At 40.5% G+C, this 23,876-nt stretch overlaps 1 protein-coding gene across 1 annotated transcript; it reads left to right on the top strand.

Moving 5' to 3' along the window:
* The first annotated feature begins 1,436 nt into the window (after positions 1-1,436).
* Positions 1,437-22,592, top strand: LOC139407148 (uncharacterized). The gene is made up of 16 exons (XM_071150632.1): positions 1,437-1,517; positions 1,625-1,664; positions 4,358-4,555; positions 4,653-4,855; positions 5,058-5,124; positions 5,223-5,293; positions 5,531-5,546; positions 19,926-20,123; positions 20,221-20,423; positions 20,626-20,692; positions 20,791-20,861; positions 21,072-21,114; positions 21,384-21,581; positions 21,682-21,884; positions 22,118-22,141; positions 22,372-22,592. Exons 1-16 carry the CDS (start codon positions 1,470-1,472, stop codon positions 22,468-22,470), a joined length of 1,749 nt encoding a protein of 582 aa, XP_071006733.1. The 5' UTR covers positions 1,437-1,469; the 3' UTR covers positions 22,471-22,592.
* Positions 22,593-23,876: the final 1,284 nt, after the last annotated feature.

The following is a 23,876-nucleotide window of genomic DNA, read 5'->3' as shown; positions in this document are numbered from 1 at the left end:
TTCGCTAGCTAAGTGAAACTGAAAGTGAAGGAAAAAAACACTCTCTCTCTCTCTCTCTCTTCTCCTTCATTTTTGAAGAAATTAATTTGTTCAAAACTGTTCAACTATTGTCTTTCTCTCTCTTTGAGTCAACTACTCACCACATGTTAGCTTATGCTTTCAGTACTAGATTCATTCTCTGCTCCTTTGATTGGGTGGACAACATGTCAGTTCATGTTGCAAGAGCTCTGGTAGGTTGGAGCACGTCCTCCGGAAGTTGTCATAATTACTGTGGAAGTCTGTTGAAGGGGGTGAGAACCAAGAGCCACCTAGGTTTTGTATTGAAGTCAGTGTACCAAGAGGAGGACGGAAGCTAGCTGTCCTCCGGCTACACCATGCTGCTACCCTGCAGAGTGCTGTTGAGGCTACTGTCGACCTTCATTGCAAAACAGTGTGTTTAAATAAATTATTTGGTGACGGGAATATATTTACTTTCGTTTTCTAAAAAGGATAACTTAAATGTCTGACCATTTAAAAAAAAAAAAAAAAATTCACTAGGGAGGATAGTCCTCCCCTTCCTTCTCTGAGGAGCCTCCACTGTATACATATAGTTTACACTACAGTTTGGACTGCAGTTGAACACATACTAAACACTATCCTGACAATGACATATTTCATCGAGCACGACATCGACTGAAGCTATATTATATCAACTGAAATTAAGCAATTTGATATGTATATGATATATATATTTTGTGACATTGAGACATTAGGGCGGGGGGGGGGGTTGATGGGCATAAATACTCTAAAATATTTGCATTGACAATCAAAAAGCTAGTATAAGCTATTTGAAAGCAACCTGTTTACACATGCACATGGAGGGCCTCAGACACCTGTGAATCATTACATAAATTAGGTAAAAAAATGAGAAATGTTGACATATCAGTTATATTCTTGCAGGGCTCAACCCTCACAACAGGATTGCTCTTAATGTAAGGCAATAGCATTGTAAGGTCAATGACTAAATTAAGCAGATTTTTTTTGTCACCATGGGAGTTGCTGTGTATACAGCAATATACAATATATATACAGAACATATATATATCAGAAGCAGTTTGGACTTATCCTATTTTATAGAAGTCTGCTGGGTTAGTATATTGTAAACCCAAGTGATATACTGACCCTTTTAGTTTCACTTTCTTATTATAAGAATTCAGTGAGTTCAGAGAATATTTCAAGAGTGAAAGTAAATGCTTCGACAGACGGTGCAGAAGCAGGTTCGTTATTTCATTGAATCTCTTTTCATGAATGCAATGTTCAAATTGTTATTGCTTTGTCTATCTTGATGGGCTCATTGACATTGACAGCATTTAGAAGTTCAGTATGCACCTTGATGTTCTGCGGTAGTGCACACTGTATCGGACAAACTGTCATTTGAGCGTCTTGCTTGTGTTCTCACGCATCTGCTTTTGTATTACATTGAAAATCAGATGATCTTTGTGAGGCAGCGTCAATTAAAATTGAAAATGGGCAACAAGGTAAAGAATAGGACAAAAAAATCATTAATAATAACCAGATAAATGTTAACTTTGAATAATGTTTCGAACCAGCACTTAAAGTAGACCTATGTATTTCTCTTTCCAAGGTAAACTGTCTGCCACCTGCAGATGCAGATGCACCCCAAGGTAAGCTGAAGGACTATGCATGTGACACCTTCACAATCTTACCTTATTAATGCAATGAGAAAATCCAGAAACACTTGGAGGATAGTGGAAGTTGAAAAAAGTGTTTCTTTACTGTTTCAGCACATAGCCTTCCACAGGAATTTACATATGGATTTTATATCCTATTTAAAAATGGTTGGCCAATGGGGTGATACTGATGGTTTATTGGAACGGGTGGTTTGTTTACATAGCAGGTTATAATGACTAAAGTAGCAGGTTAGGAGAATTAACGTGGCAGCGGTGGCGGACTTGCCATTACATGCTGACCAAACCTGAGGTGCTCGTGGGTATATGCTCTTAAAAATCAATGAGGAGATGGGAGAGCCCGGACTTGCAGCGGGATGAGCGTCACAAATATAACCTACTTCTTAGCCTGGCCTCGCAGATGCTCGCGTGCAGTGTGGGTGCAAGGACTGAATAACATGTTTGTGTACATTTATTTTACAACGCTCACGCAGCATGTTAGGCAGAAGAGGCATTTACGGCTTCATATCATCAATGAGCTGGGCATATTTAAGATACATATTTTAAAAATAAATGTCAGATTTGACTTTTCATAGCAGGTTAGGAGAATTAACGTAGAATGTTAGGAATATTGTGTTAATATTAGGGTTAGCTAAAATGACAAAAGCTGGATCCCTTCTAGCCGTACTGCAGGCCCGTACATTGTTTCACACAATATGATTGCAAACGTGAAGTTCATTGAAAGTCAGCTGCAGCAAAAAAAGAAAGATTGAAAAATTACATAAATTTACGCATTTCTTTAGTTTTAAAGAAAGGTGCCGCTGATAATACTGCCATCATCGTCGAGGCAGAGGGCACGATGGAGACGAGCCCAGACACACGGTAATTCCACTGTAAAAAAAAAAATGAAATTCAGAGCTTTCTAATATCGCTCAGATATAGAACAGCCACTTCTAAACATACCTACTTTTAACTTAATTTTTGACTGATAAGTTTCTATGGGATAATAGCAGTAAGGTCAAATTCAATGTTTCATCAAATAATTGTTTATGTTTTGGTGACGGCCCCCCCCACCATCAACAATTCCACAACTACTACCTTATACACACAAGTGTAAAGGGATAAAGAATATGTACATAAAGATATATGAATGAGTGATGGTACAGAACGGCATAGGAAAGATGCAGTAGATGGTATTGAGTACAGTATATACATATACATATGAGATGAGTAATGTAGGGTATATAAACAAAGTGGCATAGTTTAAAGTGGCTAGTGATATATGTATTACATAAAGATGGCAAGATGCAGTAGATGATATAGAGTACAGTATATACATATACATATGAGATGAGTAATGTAGGGTATGTAAACATTAAATTAAGTTGCATTGTTTAAAGTGGCTAGTGATACATTTTTTCCATCAATTTCCATTATTAAAGTGGCTGGAGTTTAGTCAGTATGTTGGCAGCAGCCACTCAATGTTAGTGGTGGCTGTTTAACAGTCTGATGGCCTTGAGATAGAAGCTGTTTTTCATTCTCTCTGTCCCTGCTTTGATGCACCTGTACTGACCTCGCCTTCTGGAAGATAGCGGGGTGAACAGGCAGTGGCTCGGGTGGTTGTTGTCCTTGATGATCTTTATGGCCTCCCTGTGACATCGGGTGGTGTAGGTGTCCTGGAGGGCAGGTAGTTTGCCCCCGGTGATGCTTTGTGGTGCAGACCTCACTAACCTCTAGAGAGCCTTACGGTTGTCGGCGGAGCAGTTGCCGTACCAGGCGGTGATACAGCCCGACAGGAAGCTCTCGATTGTGCATCTGTAGAAGTTTGTGAGTGCTTTTGGTTACAAGCCAAATTTCTTCAGCCTCCTGAGGTTGAAGAGGCGCTGCTGCGCCTTCTTCACAACGTTGTCTGTGTGGGTGGACCAATTCAGTTTGTCCGTGATGTGTACGCCGAGGAACTTTAAACTTACTACCCTCTCCACTACTGTCCCGTCGATGTGGATAGGGGGGTGCTCCCTCTGCTGTTTCCTGAAGTCCACATTCATCTCCTTTGTTTTGTTGACGTTGAGTGTGAGGTTATTTTCCTGACACCACGCTCAGAGGGCCCTCACCTCCTCCCTGTAGGTCGTCTCGTTGTTGTTGGTAATCAAGCCTACCACTGTAGTGTCGTCCGCAAACTTGATGATTGATTTGGAGGCGTGCATGGCCACGCAGTCGTGGGTGAACAGGGAGTACAGGAGAGGGCTACATTTAGAAATCTATGTTATTCAATTATTGCACCCACCACACTGCTCGAACGCGCCAACGAGCACCTGCATCGCCAAGGGCTAAAATAGAAGTCAGTTCTATTTCTGACACAGATCACGCTGCAAGTCCTGCCTCCAATGTGACGCTGCAAGTCCTGCCTCACATTGGTGCGGCTGGCTTCCGGGTTGGATGGCGCCGTGTTAAGAAGCAGTGCGGCTTGGTTGGGTTGTGTATCGGAGGACACATGACTTTCAACCTTCGTCTCTCCCGAGCCCGTACGGGAGTTGTAGCGATGAGACAAGACCAACCAAAAGTGGTTATCATGGAATAGGCTGAGGGTTCATCCACTGAAGTGAATACTTGCGTGTTGATCAGAGTGAGCAGGGCTTAAAGATCTGACAATGCTCTCTAGTTTACCTCAGACATTTCCTGTATCTCTATAGGGTCGACGATGGACAAATTCTTCACTGTTGTGACTGGGAATACTCTGGGGTCTCATGAGGAATTAATCAACCGTCTTGCTGCCAAAAGACACTTAACTGAAGTGACTTCACTAGAGGAGAGTGATGTCATCCTGGCTTTCTGTCCCATTGTCTCTCGTGCTGGGACTGATATTGAAGCAGCACTGCAGCAGATTCCAGGTAATCAATATCCATGAACATTGTCAAAACGTTAATGATTCATTAATCAGGTATGTTTACGTGATTATTGTTACTGTTATACCCTCTCTCTTGACAGCTGGTAAACCTGTCATTCTGGTAGTGCTGCATCACACCTTCAATCCAGACTACACTGTACCTGACAGTAGCAGACTAGTGACCAGAGGTGATGTAAAACTCACAGTGGACTGTCTCTTCCATGAGAACCAGGGACTACTGGAGTGTCCTCGCAATGAAGAAGCAATTCTAAAGATTCTGGACAGGCCAGATATACAGCCAAAGGTAGTTTCTGGTTCTTGTCAGCAAACAACTTATTATTAAATACAATACACATTCAAAAGCAGAGATTTGACACCAATTTTTTTTTATTTTTTTAATGTGCTATTGTCTTTAATAATATTCATAATTTGAAAACTAGTATTTGAATAAATTATAATAAATGATTCATTGTTTTGGATGAATGAGTAACAACCTCGCCTTCTAGACAAGTAATCCTGCTGCTCCAGAGAAGACCAGACAGAGACCCCCTGCTGTTTCAAATCCACCTGAAGGTACAGTCAGCACATGGGGATTCATTTTGACACTTTATTTACACTATGCATTGTCCTTCAGTGCTCACTCACTGCTGTTTTTTTCTATTGTTTTTTAGATGCTGTTAACGATGCTGACGAACGTCCTCCAGGTCTCAAGATCTCTGGGATTACAAAGCCACCTAAACAGGTTGGCATGAAGGCTACAGCCATGTCCATTTTCTTCTAGGCATTCTGTTGATATTTGATAACTAATAGAGTTACCTCATAACATATCGACATTAGAAATCACATTGAATGACACATAAATGTCTGCTTGTGGCAATTTATTTTGGACTTTTGAAATGAATATTCCCCCCCCAACAATTAACACAGGGTCTTTTCTATTATTTTTTAAAAGGAAACTAAACTTTTCTTTCTGTTGCAGCAGGACTATCCAACAAGTAAGTAGTGTTATAAATGTAACATTAATATAATATGTTGCACAATAAATAGGTGTCATAGGGCCTTTTGAAACAGTTATCTACTGTCAAGCAGGGTGTTCCCTTCAAGGTAATCAATATCCATGAAACCATGTTAAAAGTGGTTATCATGGAATAAGCTGAGGGTTCATCCACTGAAGTGAATACTTGTGTGTTGATCAGAGTGAGCAGGGCTTAAAGATCTGACAATCCTCTCTAGTTTACCTCAGAAATTTCTTGTATCTTTATAGGGTCGACGATGGACAAATTCCTCACTGTTGTGACTGGGAATACTCTGGGGTCTCATGAGGAATTAATTCATTGTCTCGCTGCCAAAAGACACTTAACTGAAGTGACGTCACTAGAGGAGAGTGATGTCATCCTGGCTTTCTGTCCCATTGTCTATTGTGCTTGGACTGATATTGAAGTAGCACTGCAGCAGATTCCAGGTAATCAATATCCATGAAGAACATTGTCAAAACGTGAATGATTCATTAATCAGGTATGTTTACGTGATTATTGTTACTGTTATACCCTCTCTTGACAGCTGGTAAACCTGTCATCCTGGTAGTGCTGCATCATACCTTCGATCCAGACTACACTGTACCTGACAGTAGCAGACTAGTGACCAGAGGTGATGTAATACTCACAGTGGACTGTCTCTTCCATGAGAGCCAGAGACGACAGGAGTGTCCTCGATATGAAGAAGCAATTGAAAAGATTCTAAAGGCTCTTGACAAAGGTCCTGAGGTAAAGCATCAATATATCTACTTACCTTCTAAAATAAGGGTTCAATAATATAAAAGTAAAAATCAATACCTTCATTGTGAAGGATGGAAAATCTGTGTGGGTGGGGTTTAGACTTTTGGGACTCTTCCATAGGTTCCATTATGCAGACCAAGCTAAATGAAGAAGGAAAACAAATAGGAGTTGACGATATAATGTGAAAACATGTCCTTTTTGTGTTTGTTTGTTTTTTACAGAACAAAGATCAGTGGGCCAGACTGGTATGCCAATACTTTGTAAATTACACATTTCTAAATAACATATTATACTGTATTGACCCATTTTCATATAACTAACTTTGAGAAATGTGTTCTGTATGTTAATGATTCCTAAAAATGTTTGTACTGAAAGTAAAACTAATATACAGATGTAAGCCTAGATAAGTAGTGCAGATATAAAACTCAACTTATTTGGCATCTTTCTAATACATGATTTTCTTATCTTTCTCCAGAGGAAGATTCTCTGGATCTGCGGTGTTATTGGTGTAGGCTGGGGCATATACACTTCTTATAGAAGGATTAAAGAAATATGCTTTCACTTTTTGCAATAAAACGGTTCCAATCTAAGGTAATTACACAGCTGTAAGAGGAGTGCCAGTTGTATTTCACATCAGATATCAATTTTCCAATGTGATATCCTTGAAAAATAATAAAGGAAGATAGAGGACCAGCGAATTGCTTTGTGTCATCTTTCCCACCAACACAGACACAAATGATAAAATAAAATAAAATTGTATCAAATAAAATAAAATGTTATTTGTCACATGCACCGAACACAACAGGTGTAGTAGACCTTACAGTGAAATGCTTACTTACAAGCCCTTAACCAACAATGCAGTTAAAAAAATAAAAAGGTGTTTAGTTAAAAAATAGATTCAGTTGAAGTCGGAAGTTTACATACACTTAGGTTGGAATCATTAAAACTCATTTTTCAACCACTCCACAAATTTCTTGTTAACAAACGATAGTTTTGGCAAGTCAGTTAGGACATCTACTTTGTCAGTGACAACAATTTATTATTTCTATGTTTATTTATTTATTTAACTTAAAATTCACTGTATCACAATTCCAGTGGGTGAGAAGTTTACATACACTAAGCTGACTGTGCCTTTAAACAACATAAAAAATCCAGAAAACAATTTCATGGCTTTAGAAGCTTCTGATACGCTAACTGACATCATTTGAGTCAATTGGAGGTGTACCTGTGGATGTTTCCTCCTTCCTCTGACATGCCTAGTATAGAGGTCCTGGATGGCAGGAATCTTGGCCCCAGTGATGTACTGGGCCGTACGCACTACCCTCTGTAGTGCCTTGCGGACTCCATAATTCTTAAATTAAATTAAGAAGTTTGGAACCTCCAAGGCTCTTCCGAGAGCTGGCCGAAGGGCCAAACTGAGCAATTGGGGGAGAAGGGCCTTGGTCAGGGAGGTGACCAAGAACCTGACGGTCACTCTGACCGAGAACGGGTGTACAATGCTTTAAGGAAGTGGAGCCAAGTATCCATTATCTCTCATGTAAGCTTGCCACCCATTTAGGAGAAGCAAGCAGCTCTTTGTGTAAGAAGTATACAATGACTGTGTACGAATCAAACTTTGAGTTTCCTCTCCGATTTATCCCGAGTGTGATCTCCCTTGCAATTGCTTGAACAAACTCTTATTAACTGGATAATGAGCTCTGCCTGGTCCTTGATACGAGATTTCCTCAACAATGTTTACTATGTTACGTCTAGTCTATGAGACCAGGCTGATTCATTTGCTCTACTAAGTTGAGTGTGGCAGTGCTGGCACCTTTCCATCCTTCCCTGCTCCTTCAGTAATCAAGGTACAGGCCTAGTCCTACAAGCTAGCCACCTTGCTTTTTGGTTGTGTCCATTGTGTGGCTCTCACTAACTCTGTTGTATCAAACAAAATAAACATGTTATTGGTCACATGCACACATTTAGCAGATGCTATTGTGGGTGTAGCGAAATGCTTGTGTTCCTAGCTTCAACAGTGCAGTAGTATCTAACAATACAGAAACATCTAAAAGTAAAGGAAAATATAAGAAATATATGAATATTAGATTGAGCAATGTTGGAGTGGCATTGACTAAAATACAGTAGAATAGAATACAGTGTTTACATGAGATGAGTAAAGCAGTATGTAAACATTATTAAAGTGACTAGTGTTCCATTATTAGTGGTCGGTGATTCCAAGTCTATGTATATGGGGCAGGGTTGCGTAACCTGCTTCATCACTAGCCAATGCCGGTTAGTGATGGCTATTTAACAGTCGGATGGCCTTGAGATAGAAGCTGTTTTTCAGTCTCTCGGTCCCAGCTTTCATGCACCTGTACTGACCTCACCTTCTGGATGATAGTGTTTCCCAACTCCAGTTCTCAAGTATCCCCAACAGCACACATTGTTGGTGAAGCACCGGACAAACTCACTTGATTCAACTCATTGAGGGCTTGATGATCAGTTGACCAGTTGAGTCAGGTGTGCTTGTCCGGGGCAACAAGAATGTGTGCTGTTGGGGGTACTGGAGGACTGGAGTTGGGAGTCACTGCTCTAACATAAGAGGTTAGTCAAATAAATCAGTGATGTGACTGACGGGGAGTAGAAATTCTTAATCTAGTCCGAAATATTTCCCCTGAGGGGCAAGAAGTTATGGCAACAAAGAGGAGGAGAGATACCTTCCACTGTTCTGTTCTAGCCACAACATGCTCTTCCCCACACACACACACACTCTCACACACATTCCTTGCTGCTGCAGACCTTAGCCTGATTCCCAGTCTGTTTGTGCCATCCTGCCAACTCCTTGTCACTCACGGTGATGCCAATGGTTTGGCTTGACAATGACAGCAATGGAGTTGGCTACAGACACCTAGCCAACTCACACTGCATTACAAACACACACATTAACACCCCCCCCCCCCCCCGCCCTCTTGGCCCTCCTCATGGTGGACTACCACCTGGCTATCTTCATCACTGTGATGCTGGTCAGGAAACTCGTGTGGACCAGAGTGTCAGAGGTACTACACCTTCTATGTATCTCTCTCTCGCTTTATCTGTCGCTATGGGTCAGGAGACTCGTTATTACATTTGAAAGGACAAAAAAAGCTATTACATTATTGGCAGTTATTACATTATGGACTACTCTATAATGGAGCTAAGATTGTCCACTCCTTGTCAGTCATCAGTCTTTTACATCTTGTTTAAATGCCAGTAGATTACCTAATGACATATACACTGAGTATACCAAACATTAGGAACATCTTCATAATATTGAGTTGCACCCCCTCCCCCCACACCTTTCGCCCTCGGAACAGCCTCAATTCGTCGATGTATGGCCTCTACAAGGTGTCGAAAATGTTCCACAGGGATGCTGGCCCATGTTGACTCCAATGCTTCCCACAGTTATGTCGAGTTGGCTGGTGCACCATTCTTGATACACACAGGAAACTGTTCAGTGTGAAAAATCCAGAAGCGTTGCAGTTCTTGACACAAACCAGTGCGCTTAGCACCTACTATCATACCCTGTTCAAAGGTACTTTATTTAAAAAATATATATATATTTAAACTTTATTTAAAACTTATTCGGGATCGGTGGCTTCCCATGTGATGGTTGAGCTAATGTAGGCTAATGCGATTAGCATGAGCATTATGCATGAGCAACAAGAACATTTCCCAGGACATAGACATATCTGAAATTCTTGTTAATCTAACTGCACTGTCAAATTTATAGTAGCAATTACAGTGAAAGAATACCATGCTATTGTTTGAGGAGAGTGCACAATTTTGAACTTGAAAAGTTATTAAACAAATTAGGCACATTTGGGCAGTCTTGATACAAAATCTTGAACAGAAATGCAATGGTTCATTGGATCAGTCTTAAACGTTGCACATACACTGCTGCCATCTAATGGCCAGAATCTAAATTGCACCAGATCTAATGTGTTATATTCTCCAACATTCCTTTCACATTTCCACAAACTTCAAAGTGTTTCTTTTAAAAATGGTACCAAGAATATGCATATCCTTGCTTCAGGTCCTGAGCTACAGACAGTTAGATTTGGATATGTCTTTCTAGGCGAATATTGAAAAAGAAGTGTCCGATCCTTAAAAGTTAAATTCAGTTAAAACAAATCCTTATATACAATGAATGCCTACCCTGGCCAAACACCCTAACGCGGACGAGGCTAGGCCAATTGTGAGCCACCCTATGAGACTCCTGATCACGGCCGGTTGTGATAAAGCTTGGGATCGAACCAGGGTCTGTAGTGACCCCGCTAGCACTGAGATGCAGTGCCTTAGACCGCTGCGCAACTCGAGAGCATAAAGATGCACTATGCAGAAATCTTTCTGCCATTTCCTGGTTGCTAAAATGTACCATATATACCAAATATATTTTCCATAACCAAAAATATTGTACTTTCAGCTGTTTGAAGCTGGTTTACAAAACCAAAAGTATAAGACGCAAAAACGAAACTTAAGCACGGGAAGCATAGATATAACATTTCTATGTGAATTTAGTTGGGTCGCCCAAAAAGTGACATACACTACATGGCCAAAAGTATGTGGACAACCCTTAAAATTAGTGGATTTGGCTATTTCAGCCAAACCTGTTGTTGACAGATGTATAAAATCGAGCACACAGCCATGCAATCTCCTTAGCCAAACATTGGCACTAGAATGGCCTTACTGAGCTCAGTGACTTTCAACGTGGCACTGTCACAGGATGCCACCTTAGCAACAAGTCAGTTTGTGAAATTTCTGCACATCTAGAGCTGCACTAGACAACTGTATGTGCTGTTATTGTGAAGTGGAAACGTCTAGGAGCAACAACGGCTCAGCTGTGAAGTGGTAAGCCACACAAGCTCACAGAACGGTACCGCCAAGTGCTGAAAGGTGTCGCGCGTAAAAATGGTCTCTCCTCGGTTGCAACATTCCCTACAGAGTTCCAAACGGCCTCTGGAAGCAACATCAGCACAAGAACTGTTCGTCGGGAGCGTCATGAAATGGGTTTCTATGGCCGAGCAGCCGCACACAAGCCTAAGATCACCATGGGCTATGCCAAGCGTTAGCTGGAGTGGTGTAAAGCTCACCGCCATTGGACTCTGGAGCAGTGGAAACGCGCTCTCTGGAGTGATGTACCACGCTTCACCATCTGGTAGTCCTACAGACAAATCTGGGTTTGGCGGATGCCAGGAGAACGCTACCTGCCTGAATGCATAGTGCCAACTGTAAAGTTTGGTGGAGGATAAATAATGGTCTGGGGCTGTTTTTCATGGTTCGGGCTAGGCCACTTAGTCAGTGATGTAAAGTACTTAAGTAGAAATACTTGAAAGGACTACTTAAGTAGTTTTCTGTACTTTCCTTTATTTATATTTGACAACATTTACTTTACTACATTCCTAAAGAAAATGATGTACTTTCTACTTCATACATTTCCCCTGACAGCCAAAAGTACTCGTTACATTTTGAATGCTTAGCAGGACAGGAAAATGGTCTAATTCACACACATCAAGAGAACATTCCTGGTCATCCATACTGCCTCTGATCTGGCAAACTCAAACACATGCTTCGTTTGTAAATGATGTCTGAGTGTTGGAGCGAATCCCTTGGCTATCTGTACATAAAACAAATAAGAACATGGTGCCGTTTGGTTTGCATAATATAAGGAATTTGAATTGATTTATACTTTTACTTTTGACACTCAATATATTTTAGCTTTATTTCCTTCGTTTTGTCATTATTTAGTATGGTCAGGGCGTGAGTTGGGGTGGGCAGTCTATGTTTGTTTTTCTATGATTTGGGGATGTCTATGTTTCGGGGGGGGCAACTCCATATTAATGTCCATGATTTGGAATGAGATGTTTGACGAGCGGGTGTCCACATACTTTTGGTAATGTAGTGTATTTCAGCTCTAAATATTTTGTCTTGCCCATTCACCCTCTGAATGGCACACACACAATCCATGTCTCAAGGATTAAAAATCCTTCTTTAACCTGTTTCCTCCCATTCATCTACACTGAAGTAGTTTAACAAGTGATGTCAATAAGGGATCATAGCTGTCACCTGGATTCACCTAGTGACTCTATGTCATGGAAAGAGCAGGTGTTTTTAAAGTTTAGTTCCATATGACAAAAGTTTGCCAAAGGAGAGCTAAACTATCACTTCAATCCAGGCTCCAACAAGGAACTTCACTGCAGTAAAAAAACACAGGCCAGACTCCAGCCTGGCATTGGCTGGACTTCGAACCAGTCCTGCAGGTCTCTAAGTTCTCTGTGTACCATGATCCCTGGTGCTCTCTAAGTAATGATCTCACACACAGTGAATCTGTTCCTTGGCCAGTCAGTGTATAATGGCTAATCCCATACACACACTGACAGTTTGGCACACGCTCAAAGAAACACCAATCCCAGGTAGCCATTTCCAATAATACGAAATCACTGACAAAGTGGAGTAATACTGGCAACATAATGTAATATACATTGAAATGGACTGGATTTATGTCTCTTTCATCTGAGAGTGGAGGACTGCCGTACCTGAGTTGGTAAACACAAATTGTGGTAGGGCAAGAGCACAGAGGCATCCTATGAGATGTGACATGTGTTTGAATTATTTTGTACAAAATGAATCCCATCATTCTCCTTTTTTTGATGTAATCACTGATCTGACATGAGTTTACTGGTGGATTTACTGGTGTAAGCCATGAAATGAACACCTATCCAATTATGTTATACATACATACAGTACCATTCAAAAGTTTGGAAACACCTACTCGTTTTTCTTTATTTTTACAATTTTCTACATTGTAAAATAATCCAAACCCAATGTATCACTGCTTGGATTCAAGTGACACTGACAGAAGATCGACTAGGGGTATTTAATTGCCACTGGTTTAGACCTGCTGACACATTGGCTAAAATGACTGCTGACTACTGTAGTTTTACTGCAACATTTATGGACTATTGTAGTTTTACCTCCCTAATTTTTCTCTTTTTCCAAATGTTGCAATTGACTGGTTGGTATCTCTGCTTGGATTCAAACGTCCTGCTACAAACGGTTGAGATATGAAGGAAGGTATTGCACTGATGTGTATTTGTATTTTATTGACAGGCCAGGGGTGATCCATAGATCAGGGCGGGGTGATAAATAATTGCCTACTCGACATCCTGCTCTGCAACATCATTGAAAACAACCCCCATCTAAGCAAAAATAAAAATAAACGACAGGGTAAATATAAAGAAATACGTAGGCTTACATTTAACTTATTCTACTGTGGGCTACTGCTTATTATTGTAGTTGCACGAAAGTGAACATTTTAGATTGCTCCATATTTCCAAATGGTTTATGTTATACAGTATATTATGTAAATAACAAAATGTTCCTATTACATAAAACAGAGGCATATATTTGAGGTTGATATATACCGTGCTCGACTCTCACAACACAAAGAAGCGATTCTGGAGAGGATGTTGCACAGAGGTCCAACGTGAGAGAACACTTGTGTTTCTGGGAAAGAGACCAGATGACATTAACATCATAGTTTTGTGTACAATGTGATCAGATGTAATACATGATACAGTATAAATACTACTCTGAAATTCTTCACTGTAACAACTGGGAATACTGGGATGTCTCATGAGGACTTTACAGGGTGTCTCATTACAGGAAGAGGTTTAACTGAAGTGACTATGGAAGAGAATGATGTTATCCTGGCTTTCTGTTCCATCGTCTGTCGTGCTGGGAGTGATATTGAAGTAGCACTGCAGCAGATTCCAGGATTTCAATATGAATGCTTGTCCTAGATTTAAGGATCTGATACTTACTCCTTTCAAACCACATGTACTGCAACCTACACTCCTTTCAAACCACATGTACTGCACTCCTTAACACAATAAATTTGTACCTTAATATATTGTAATTATCTGTTTTCCTGAATGATTTATTGTTCTTGTCTGTCCCTCACTCTCTTGACAGCTGGTAAACCTGTCATCCTGGTAGTGCTGCATCATACCTTCAATCCAGACTACACTGTACCTGACAGTAGCGGACTAGTGACCAGAGGTGATGTAATACTCACAGTGGACTGTCTCTTTGATGAGAGCCAGGGACTACAGGAGTGTCATTGCATTGAAAAGTAGTCAAAAAGATTCTGAAGAGGTTCAACATATAACCAAAGGTAAGCCATTTCACTTGTATTCCACATGATGGCGATAGAGTTGAATACTGGTGTATACTTATTGTTGACACAAGAGACACATTCTCATTGTTTTCCATACAAACATTCACATATGTTACCCTCTTTTCAGAAGAATCTGCTGCTCAGCTGCTGTGCCTGTTGATGTTCCACTGACAATGATATAATCACTCGCCTTGTGAATCAAGATGACTGACACTGGATTATACACCAGTTACGGTCAGAGCTGTTTATGATGAGGGAGGAGGATTTTTTGTTGTTGTAATGAGCATGGCCTTATTTCTATTACAGCATATTCCATTCATATTCCATTCACCCAGCTCAATGTAACGTCGATAGGTTTAGGCTACAACATTATCCTCAAATGTTCCATATACCGTACCCATCATGAGGTTGTTATAACCAAGCCTGTATGAAAGTTTACAACGTAGCTGCACACAGGTCAAGAGAAAATGTTGAGGTGACAGACAGTGACATATTCAATACCGCCGTGCACACTTTTTCCTGCATCTAGAGTTTTTATTGGACAAATTCAGGTATGTTTATCCCTGTTTCGTTCCATTTGCTTCTGTTTAAGAAGTGTTTTTCAACAGAGTCGGCGGAATGAATACACCCCTAATCACGTGTAAACAGTTCACTCACCTTTTCTCTTAATTTGTGGACTTCAATGCATCAGCAGTATGTGACTAGGCAATATAAAAGTTCAACCCAAACCATATCCTAAGCGCTACACACAGTCTACATGTCACACCCTGATCTAATTCAACTGTCTTTGTGATTGTCTCCACCCCCCTCCAGGTGTCGTCCATCTTCCCCATTATCCCCTGTGTATTTATACCTGTGTTCTCTGTTTATCTGTTGCCAGTTCATTTTGTTTTGTCAAGCCGACCAGTGGTTTTCCCTCTGTTCCTGTCTCTCGATTGTTCCTGTTTTCTAGTTTTCCCAGTTTTGACCTTTTCCGCCTGCCCTCACCCTGAGACTGCCTGCTGTCCTGTACCTTTTCCCCACCTATCTGGATTACTGACCTCTGCCTGCCTGCACCTTTGCTCCACCTATCTGGATTACTGACCCCTGCCTGCCCTTGACCTGTCTTTTGCCTGCCCCTGTTGGATCAATAAACTGTTGTTATTTTGATGTTGTCTGCATCTGGGTCTTACGTTAAACGTGATACTACATCGTTGTTAGCATATTAGCAAAAGTAACGTCCTAGTCAACATAGCTAATAGAACCAACGCGTTAGTAAATCCCTTACAATCATGCAGTAACCTTACCATCATTAAGCAGTATAGCAGTTACACCAGCGGACCCCGGTGGAAATAAATGAATAAAACCAAAAGCTTAACTTGACTTGGAAGAGTTCCAGTGTTGTGTTGGATAGCCAGCGAGCTAACATAGCATCCCTCTGTTTGAGCCGGGTGTTTTGGGTAGGCTAATTCGCTAGCTAAGTGAAACTGAAAGTGAAGAAAAAAAACACTCTCTCTCTCTCTCTCTCTCTCTCTTCTCCTTCATTTTTGAAGAAATTAATTTGTTCAAAACTGTTAAACTATTGTCTTTCTCTCTCTTTGAGTCAACTACTCACCACATGTTAGCTTATGCTTTCAGTACTAGATTCATTCTCTGCTCCTTTGATTGGGTGGACAACATGTCAGTTCATGTTGCAAGAGCTCTGGTAGGTTGGAACACGTCCTCCGGAAGTTGTCATAATTACTGTGGAAGTCAACTGAAATTAAGCAATTTGATATGTATATGATATATATATTTTGTGACATTGAGACATTAGGGGGGGGGGTTGATGGGCATAAATACTCTAAAATATTTGCATTGACAATCAAAAAGCTAGTATAAGCTATTTGAAAGCAACCTGTTTACACATGCACATGGAGGGCATCAGACACCTGTGAATCATTACAGAAATTAGGTAAAAAAATGAGAAATGTTGACATATCAGTTATATTCTTGCAGGGCTCAACCCTCACAACAGGATTGCTCTTAATGTAAGGCAATAGCATTGTAAGGTCAATGACTAAATTAAGCAGATTTTTTTGGTCACCATGGGAGTTGCTGTGTATACAGCAATATACAATATATATACAGAACATAAAACAATCTGTTTTATCAGAAGCAGTTTGGACTTATCCTATTTTATAGAAGTCTGCTGGGTTAGTATATTGTAAACCCAAGTGATATACTGACCCTTTTAGTTTCACTTTCTTATTATAAGAATTCAGTGAGTTCAGAGAATATTTCAAGAGTGAAAGTAAATGCTTCGACAGACACGGTGCAGAAGCAGGTTCGTTATTTCATTGAATCTCTTTTCATGAATGCAATGTTCAAATTGTTATTGCTTTGTCTATCTTGATGGGCTCATTGACATTAACAGCATTTAGAAGTTCAGTATGCACCTTGATGTTCTGCGGTAATGCACACTGTATCGGACAAACTGTCATTTGAGCGTCTTGCTTGTGTTCTCACGCATCTGCTTTTGTATTACATTGAAAATCAGATGATCTTTGTGAGGCAGCGTCAATTAAAATTGAAAATGGGCAACAAGGTAAAGAATAGGACAAAAAAATCATTAATAATAACCAGATAAATGTTAACTTTGAATAATGTTTCGAACCAGCACTTAAAGTAGACCTATGTATTTCTCTTTCCAAGGTAAACTGTCTGCCACCTGCAGATGCAGATGCACCCCAAGGTAAGCTGAAGGACTATGCATGTGACACCTTCACAATCTTACCTTATTAATGCAATGAGAAAATCCAGAAACACTTGGAGGATAGTGGAAGTTGAAAAAAGTGTTTCTTTACTGTTTCAGCACATAGCCTTCCACAGGAATTTACATATGGATTTTATATCCTATTTAAAAATGGTTGGCCAATGGGGTGATACTGATGGTTTATTGGAACGGGTGGTTTGTTTACATAGCAGGTTATAATGACTAAAGTAGCAGGTTAGGAGAATTAACGTGGCAGCGGTGGCGGACTTGCCATTACATGCTGACCAAACCTGAGGTGCTCGTGGGTATATGCTCTTAAAAATCAATGAGGAGATGGGAGAGCCCGGACTTGCAGCGGGATGAGCGTCACAAATATAACCTACTTCTTAGCCTGGCCTCGCAGATGCTCGCGTGCAGTGTGGGTGCAAGGACTGAATAACATGTTTGTGTACATTTATTTTACAACGCTCACGCAGCATGTTAGGCAGAAGAGGCATTTACGGCTTCATATCATCAATGAGCTGGGCATATTTAAGATACATATTTTAAAAATAAATGTCAGATTTGACTTTTCATAGCAGGTTAGGAGAATTAACGTAGAATGTTAGGAATATTGTGTTAATATTAGGGTTAGCTAAAATGACAAAAGCTGGATCCCTTCTAGCCGTACTGCAGGCCCGTACATTGTTTCACACAATATGATTGCAAACGTGAAGTTCATTGAAAGTCAGCTGCAGCAAAAAAAGAAAGATTGAAAAATTACATATATTAACGCATTTCTTTAGTTAAAAGAAAGGTGCCGCTGATAATACTGCCATCATCGTCGAGGCAGAGGGCACGATGGAGACGAGCCCAGACACAGGGTAATTCCACTGTAAAAAAAAAAATGAAATTCAGAGCTTTCTAATATCGCTCAGATATAGAACAGCCACTTCTAAACATACCTACTTTTAACTTAATTTTTGACTGATAAGTTTCTATGGGATAATAGCAGTAAGGTCAAATTCAATGTTTCATCAAATAATTGTTTATGTTTTGGTGACGGCCCCCCCCACCATCAACAATTCCACAACTACTACCTTATACACACAAGTGTAAAGGGATAAAGAATATGTACATAAAGATATATGAATGAGTGATGGTACAGAACGGCATAGGAAAGATGCAGTAGATGGTATTGAGTACAGTATATACATATACATATGAGATGAGTAATGTAGGGTATATAAACAAAGTGGCATAGTTTAAAGTGGCTAGTGATATATGTATTACATAAAGATGGCAAGATGCAGTAGATGATATAGAGTACAGTATATACATATACATATGAGATGAGTAATGTAGGGTATGTAAACATTAAATTAAGTTGCATTGTTTAAAGTGGCTAGTGATACATTTTTTCCATCAATTTCCATTATTAAAGTGGCTGGAGTTTAGTCAGTATGTTGGCAGCAGCCACTCAATGTTAGTGGTGGCTGTTTAACAGTCTGATGGCCTTGAGATAGAAGCTGTTTTTCATTCTCTCTGTCCCTGCTTTGATGCACCTGTACTGACCTCGCCTTCTGGAAGATAGCGGGGTGAACAGGCAGTGGCTCGGGTGGTTGTTGTCCTTGATGATCTTTATGGCCTCCCTGTGACATCGGGTGGTGTAGGTGTCCTGGAGGGCAGGTAGTTTGCCCCCGGTGATGCTTTGTGGTGCAGACCTCACTAACCTCTAGAGAGCCTTACGGTTGTCGGCGGAGCAGTTGCCGTACCAGGCGGTGATACAGCCCGACAGGAAGCTCTCGATTGTGCATCTGTAGAAGTTTGTGAGTGCTTTTGGTTACAAGCCAAATTTCTTCAGCCTCCTGAGGTTGAAGAGGCGCTGCTGCGCCTTCTTCACAACGTTGTCTGTGTGGGTGGACCAATTCAGTTTGTCCGTGATGTGTACGCCGAGGAACTTTAAACTTACTACCCTCTCCACTACTGTCCCGTCGATGTGGATAGGGGGGTGCTCCCACTGCTGTTTCCTGAAGTCCACATTCATCTCCTTTGTTTTGTTGACGTTGAGTGTGAGGTTATTTTCCTGACACCACGCTCAGAGGGCCCTCACCTCCTCCCTGTAGGTCGTCTCGTTGTTGTTGGTAATCAAGCCTACCACTGTAGTGTCGTCCGCAAACTTGATGATTGATTTGGAGGCGTGCATGGCCACGCAGTCGTGGGTGAACAGGGAGTACAGGAGAGGGCTACATTTAGAAATCTATGTTATTCAATTATTGCACCCACCACACTGCTCGAACGCGCCAACGAGCACCTGCATCGCCAAGGGCTAAAATAGAAGTCAGTTCTATTTCTGACACAGATCACGCTGCAAGTCCTGCCTCCAATGTGACGCTGCAAGTCCTGCCTCACATTGGTGCGGCTGGCTTCCGGGTTGGATGGCGCCGTGTTAAGAAGCAGTGCGGCTTGGTTGGGTTGTGTATCGGAGGACACATGACTTTCAACCTTCGTCTCTCCCGAGCCCGTACGGGAGTTGTAGCGATGAGACAAGACCAACCAAAAGTGGTTATCATGGAATAGGCTGAGGGTTCATCCACTGAAGTGAATACTTGCGTGTTGATCAGAGTGAGCAGGGCTTAAAGATCTGACAATGCTCTCTAGTTTACCTCAGACATTTCCTGTATCTCTATAGGGTCGACGATGGACAAATTCTTCACTGTTGTGACTGGGAATACTCTGGGGTCTCATGAGGAATTAATCAACCGTCTTGCTGCCAAAAGACACTTAACTGAAGTGACTTCACTAGAGGAGAGTGATGTCATCCTGGCTTTCTGTCCCATTGTCTCTCGTGCTGGGACTGATATTGAAGCAGCACTGCAGCAGATTCCAGGTAATCAATATCCATGAACATTGTCAAAACGTTAATGATTCATTAATCAGGTATGTTTACGTGATTATTGTTACTGTTATACCCTCTCTCTTGACAGCTGGTAAACCTGTCATTCTGGTAGTGCTGCATCACACCTTCAATCCAGACTACACTGTACCTGACAGTAGCAGACTAGTGACCAGAGGTGATGTAAAACTCACAGTGGACTGTCTCTTCCATGAGAACCAGGGACTACTGGAGTGTCCTCGCAATGAAGAAGCAATTCTAAAGATTCTGGACAGGCCAGATATACAGCCAAAGGTAGTTTCTGGTTCTTGTCAGCAAACAACTTATTATTAAATACAATACACATTCAAAAGCAGAGATTTGACACCAATTTTTTTTTTTTTTTTTTATGTGCTATTGTCTTTAATAATATTCATAATTTGAAAACTAGTATTTGAATAAATTATAATAAATGATTCATTGTTTTGGATGAATGAGTAACAACCTCTCCTTCTAGACAAGTAATCCTGCTGCTCCAGAGAAGACCAGACAGAGACCCCCTGCTGTTTCAAATCCACCTGAAGGTACAGTCAGCACATGGGGATTCATTTTGACACTTTATTTACACTATGCATTGTCCTTCAGTGCTCACTCACTGCTGTTTTTTTCTATTGTTTTTTAGATGCTGTTAACGATGCTGACGAACGTCCTCCAGGTCTCAAGATCTCTGGGATTACAAAGCCACCTAAACAGGTTGGCATGAAGGCTACAGCCATGTCCATTTTCTTCTAGGCATTCTGTTGATATTTGATAACTAATAGAGTTACCTCATAACATATCGACATTAGAAATCACATTGAATGACACATAAATGTCTGCTTGTGGCAATTTATTTTGGACTTTTGAAATGAATATTCCCCCCCCAACAATTAACACAGGGTCTTTTCTATTATTTTTTAAAAGGAAACTAAACTTTTCTTTCTGTTGCAGCAGGACTATCCAACAAGTAAGTAGTGTTATAAATGTAACATTAATATAATATGTTGCACAATAAATAGGTGTCATAGGGCCTTTTGAAACAGTTATCTACTGTCAAGCAGGGTGTTCCCTTCAAGGTAATCAATATCCATGAAACCATGTTAAAAGTGGTTATCATGGAATAAGCTGAGGGTTCATCCACTGAAGTGAATACTTGTGTGTTGATCAGAGTGAGCAGGGCTTAAAGATCTGACAATCCTCTCTAGTTTACCTCAGAAATTTCTTGTATCTTTATAGGGTCGACGATGGACAAATTCCTCACTGTTGTGACTGGGAATACTCTGGGGTCTCATGAGGAATTAATTCATTGTCTCGCTGCCAAAAGACACTTAACTGAAGTGACGTCACTAGAGGAGAGTGATGTCATCCTGGCTTTCTGTCCCATTGTCTATTGTGCTTGGACTGATATTGAAGTAGCACTGCAGCAGATTCCAGGTAATCAATATCCATGAAGAACATTGTCAAAACGTGAATGATTCATTAATCAGGTATGTTTACGTGATTATTGTTACTGTTATACCCTCTCTCTTGACAGCTGGTAAACCTGTCATCCTGGTAGTGCTGCATCATACCTTCGATCCAGACTACACTGTACCTGACAGTAGCAGACTAGTGACCAGAGGTGATGTAATACTCACAGTGGACTGTCTCTTCCATGAGAGCCAGAGACGACAGGAGTGTCCTCGATATGAAGAAGCAATTGAAAAGATTCTAAAGGCTCTTGACAAAGGTCCTGAGGTAAAGCATCAATGTATCTACTTACCTTCTAAAATAAGGGTTCAATAATATAAAAGTAAAAATCAATACCTTCATTGTGAAGGATGGAAAATCTGTGTGGGTGGGGTTTAGACTTTTGGGACTCTTCCATAGGTTCCATTATGCAGACCAAGCTAAATGAAGAAGGAAAACAAATAGGAGTTGACGATATAATGTGAAAACATGTCCTTTTTGTGTTTGTTTGTTTTTTACAGAACAAAGATCAGTGGGCCAGACTGGTATGCCAATACTTTGTAAATTACACATTTCTAAATAACATATTATACTGTATTGACCCATTTTCATATAACTAACTTTGAGAAATGTGTTCTGTATGTTAATGATTCATAAAAATGTTTGTACTGAAAGTAAAACTAATATACAGATGTAAGCCTAGATAAGTAGTGCAGATATAAAACTCAACTTATTTGGCATCTTTCTAATACATGATTTTCTTATCTTTCTCCAGAGGAAGATTCTCTGGATCTGCGGTGTTATTGGTGTAGGCTGGGGCATATACACTTCTTATAGAAGGATTAAAGAAATATGCTTTCACTTTTTGCAATAAAACGGTTCCAATCTAAGGTAATTACACAGCTGTAAGAGGAGTGCCAGTTGTATTTCACATCAGATATCAATTTTCCAATGTGATATCCTTGAAAAATAATAAAGGAAGATAGAGGACCAGCGAATTGCTTTGTGTCATCTTTCCCACCAACACAGACACAAATGATAAAATAAAATAAAATTGTATCAAATAAAATAAAATGTTATTTGTCACATGCACCGAACACAACAGGTGTAGTAGACCTTACAGTGAAATGCTTACTTACAAGCCCTTAACCAACAATGCAGTTAAAAAAAGAAAAAGGTGTTAAGTTAAAAAATAGATTCAGTTGAAGTCGGAAGTTTACATACACTTAGGTTGGAATCATTAAAACTCATTTTTCAACCACTCCACAAATTTCTTGTTAACAAACGATAGTTTTGGCAAGTCAGTTAGGACATCTACTTTGTCAGTGACAACAATTTATTATTTCTATGTTTATTTATTTATTTAACTTAAAATTCACTGTATCACAATTCCAGTGGGTGAGAAGTTTACATACACTAAGCTGACTGTGCCTTTAAACAACATAAAAAATCCAGAAAACAATTTCATGGCTTTAGAAGCTTCTGATACGCTAACTGACATCATTTGAGTCAATTGGAGGTGTACCTGTGGATGTTTCCTCCTTCCTCTGACATGCCTAGTATAGAGGTCCTGGATGGCAGGAATCTTGGCCCCAGTGATGTACTGGGCCGTACGCACTACCCTCTGTAGTGCCTTGCGGACTCCATAATTCTTAAATTAAATTAAGAAGTTTGGAACCTCCAAGGCTCTTCCGAGAGCTGGCCGAAGGGCCAAACTGAGCAATTGGGGGAGAAGGGCCTTGGTCAGGGAGGTGACCAAGAACCTGACGGTCACTCTGACCGAGAACGGGTGTACAATGCTTTAAGGAAGTGGAGCCAAGTATCCATTATCTCTCATGTAAGCTTGCCACCCATTTAGGAGAAGCAAGCAGCTCTTTGTGTAAGAAGTATACAATGACTGTGTACGAATCAAACTTTGAGTTTCCTCTCCGATTTATCCCGAGTGTGATCTCCCTTGCAATTGCTTGAACAAACTCTTATTAACTGGATAATGAGCTCTGCCTGGTCCTTGATACGAGATTTCCTCAACAATGTTTACTATGTTACGTCTAGTCTATGAGACCAGGCTGATTCATTTGCTCTACTAAGTTACGTGTGGCAGTGCTGGCACCTTTCCATCCTTCCCTGCTCCTTCAGTAATCAAGGTACAGGCCTAGTCCTACAAGCTAGCCACCTTGCTTTTTGGTTGTGTCCATTGTGTGGCTCTCACTAACTCTGTTGTATCAAACAAAATAAACATGTTATTGGTCACATGCACACATTTAGCAGATGCTATTGTGG

This window comes from Oncorhynchus clarkii, chromosome 4 (genome assembly GCF_045791955.1).
Source record: "Oncorhynchus clarkii lewisi isolate Uvic-CL-2024 chromosome 4, UVic_Ocla_1.0, whole genome shotgun sequence".
NCBI lineage: Eukaryota > Metazoa > Chordata > Actinopteri > Salmoniformes > Salmonidae > Oncorhynchus > Oncorhynchus clarkii.
This window is presented reverse-complemented; position numbering and strand designations above follow the sequence as displayed.

What these genes read in the sequence shown, in the direction of transcription:
- LOC139407148 (XM_071150632.1), top strand. Translation starts at nt 1,470, where the DNA reads ATGATCTTTGTGAGGCAGCGTCAATTAAAATTGAAAATGGGCAACAAG. An exon ending in TTACAAAGCCACCTAAACAG is followed by an intron (nt 20,862 to 21,071) that starts GTTGGCATGAAG and finishes ATTTTTTAAAAG; the next exon opens with GAAACTAAACTTTTCTTTCT. An exon ending in CTCTTGACAAAGGTCCTGAG is followed by an intron (nt 21,885 to 22,117) that starts GTAAAGCATCAA and finishes TGTTTTTTACAG; the next exon opens with AACAAAGATCAGTGGGCCAG.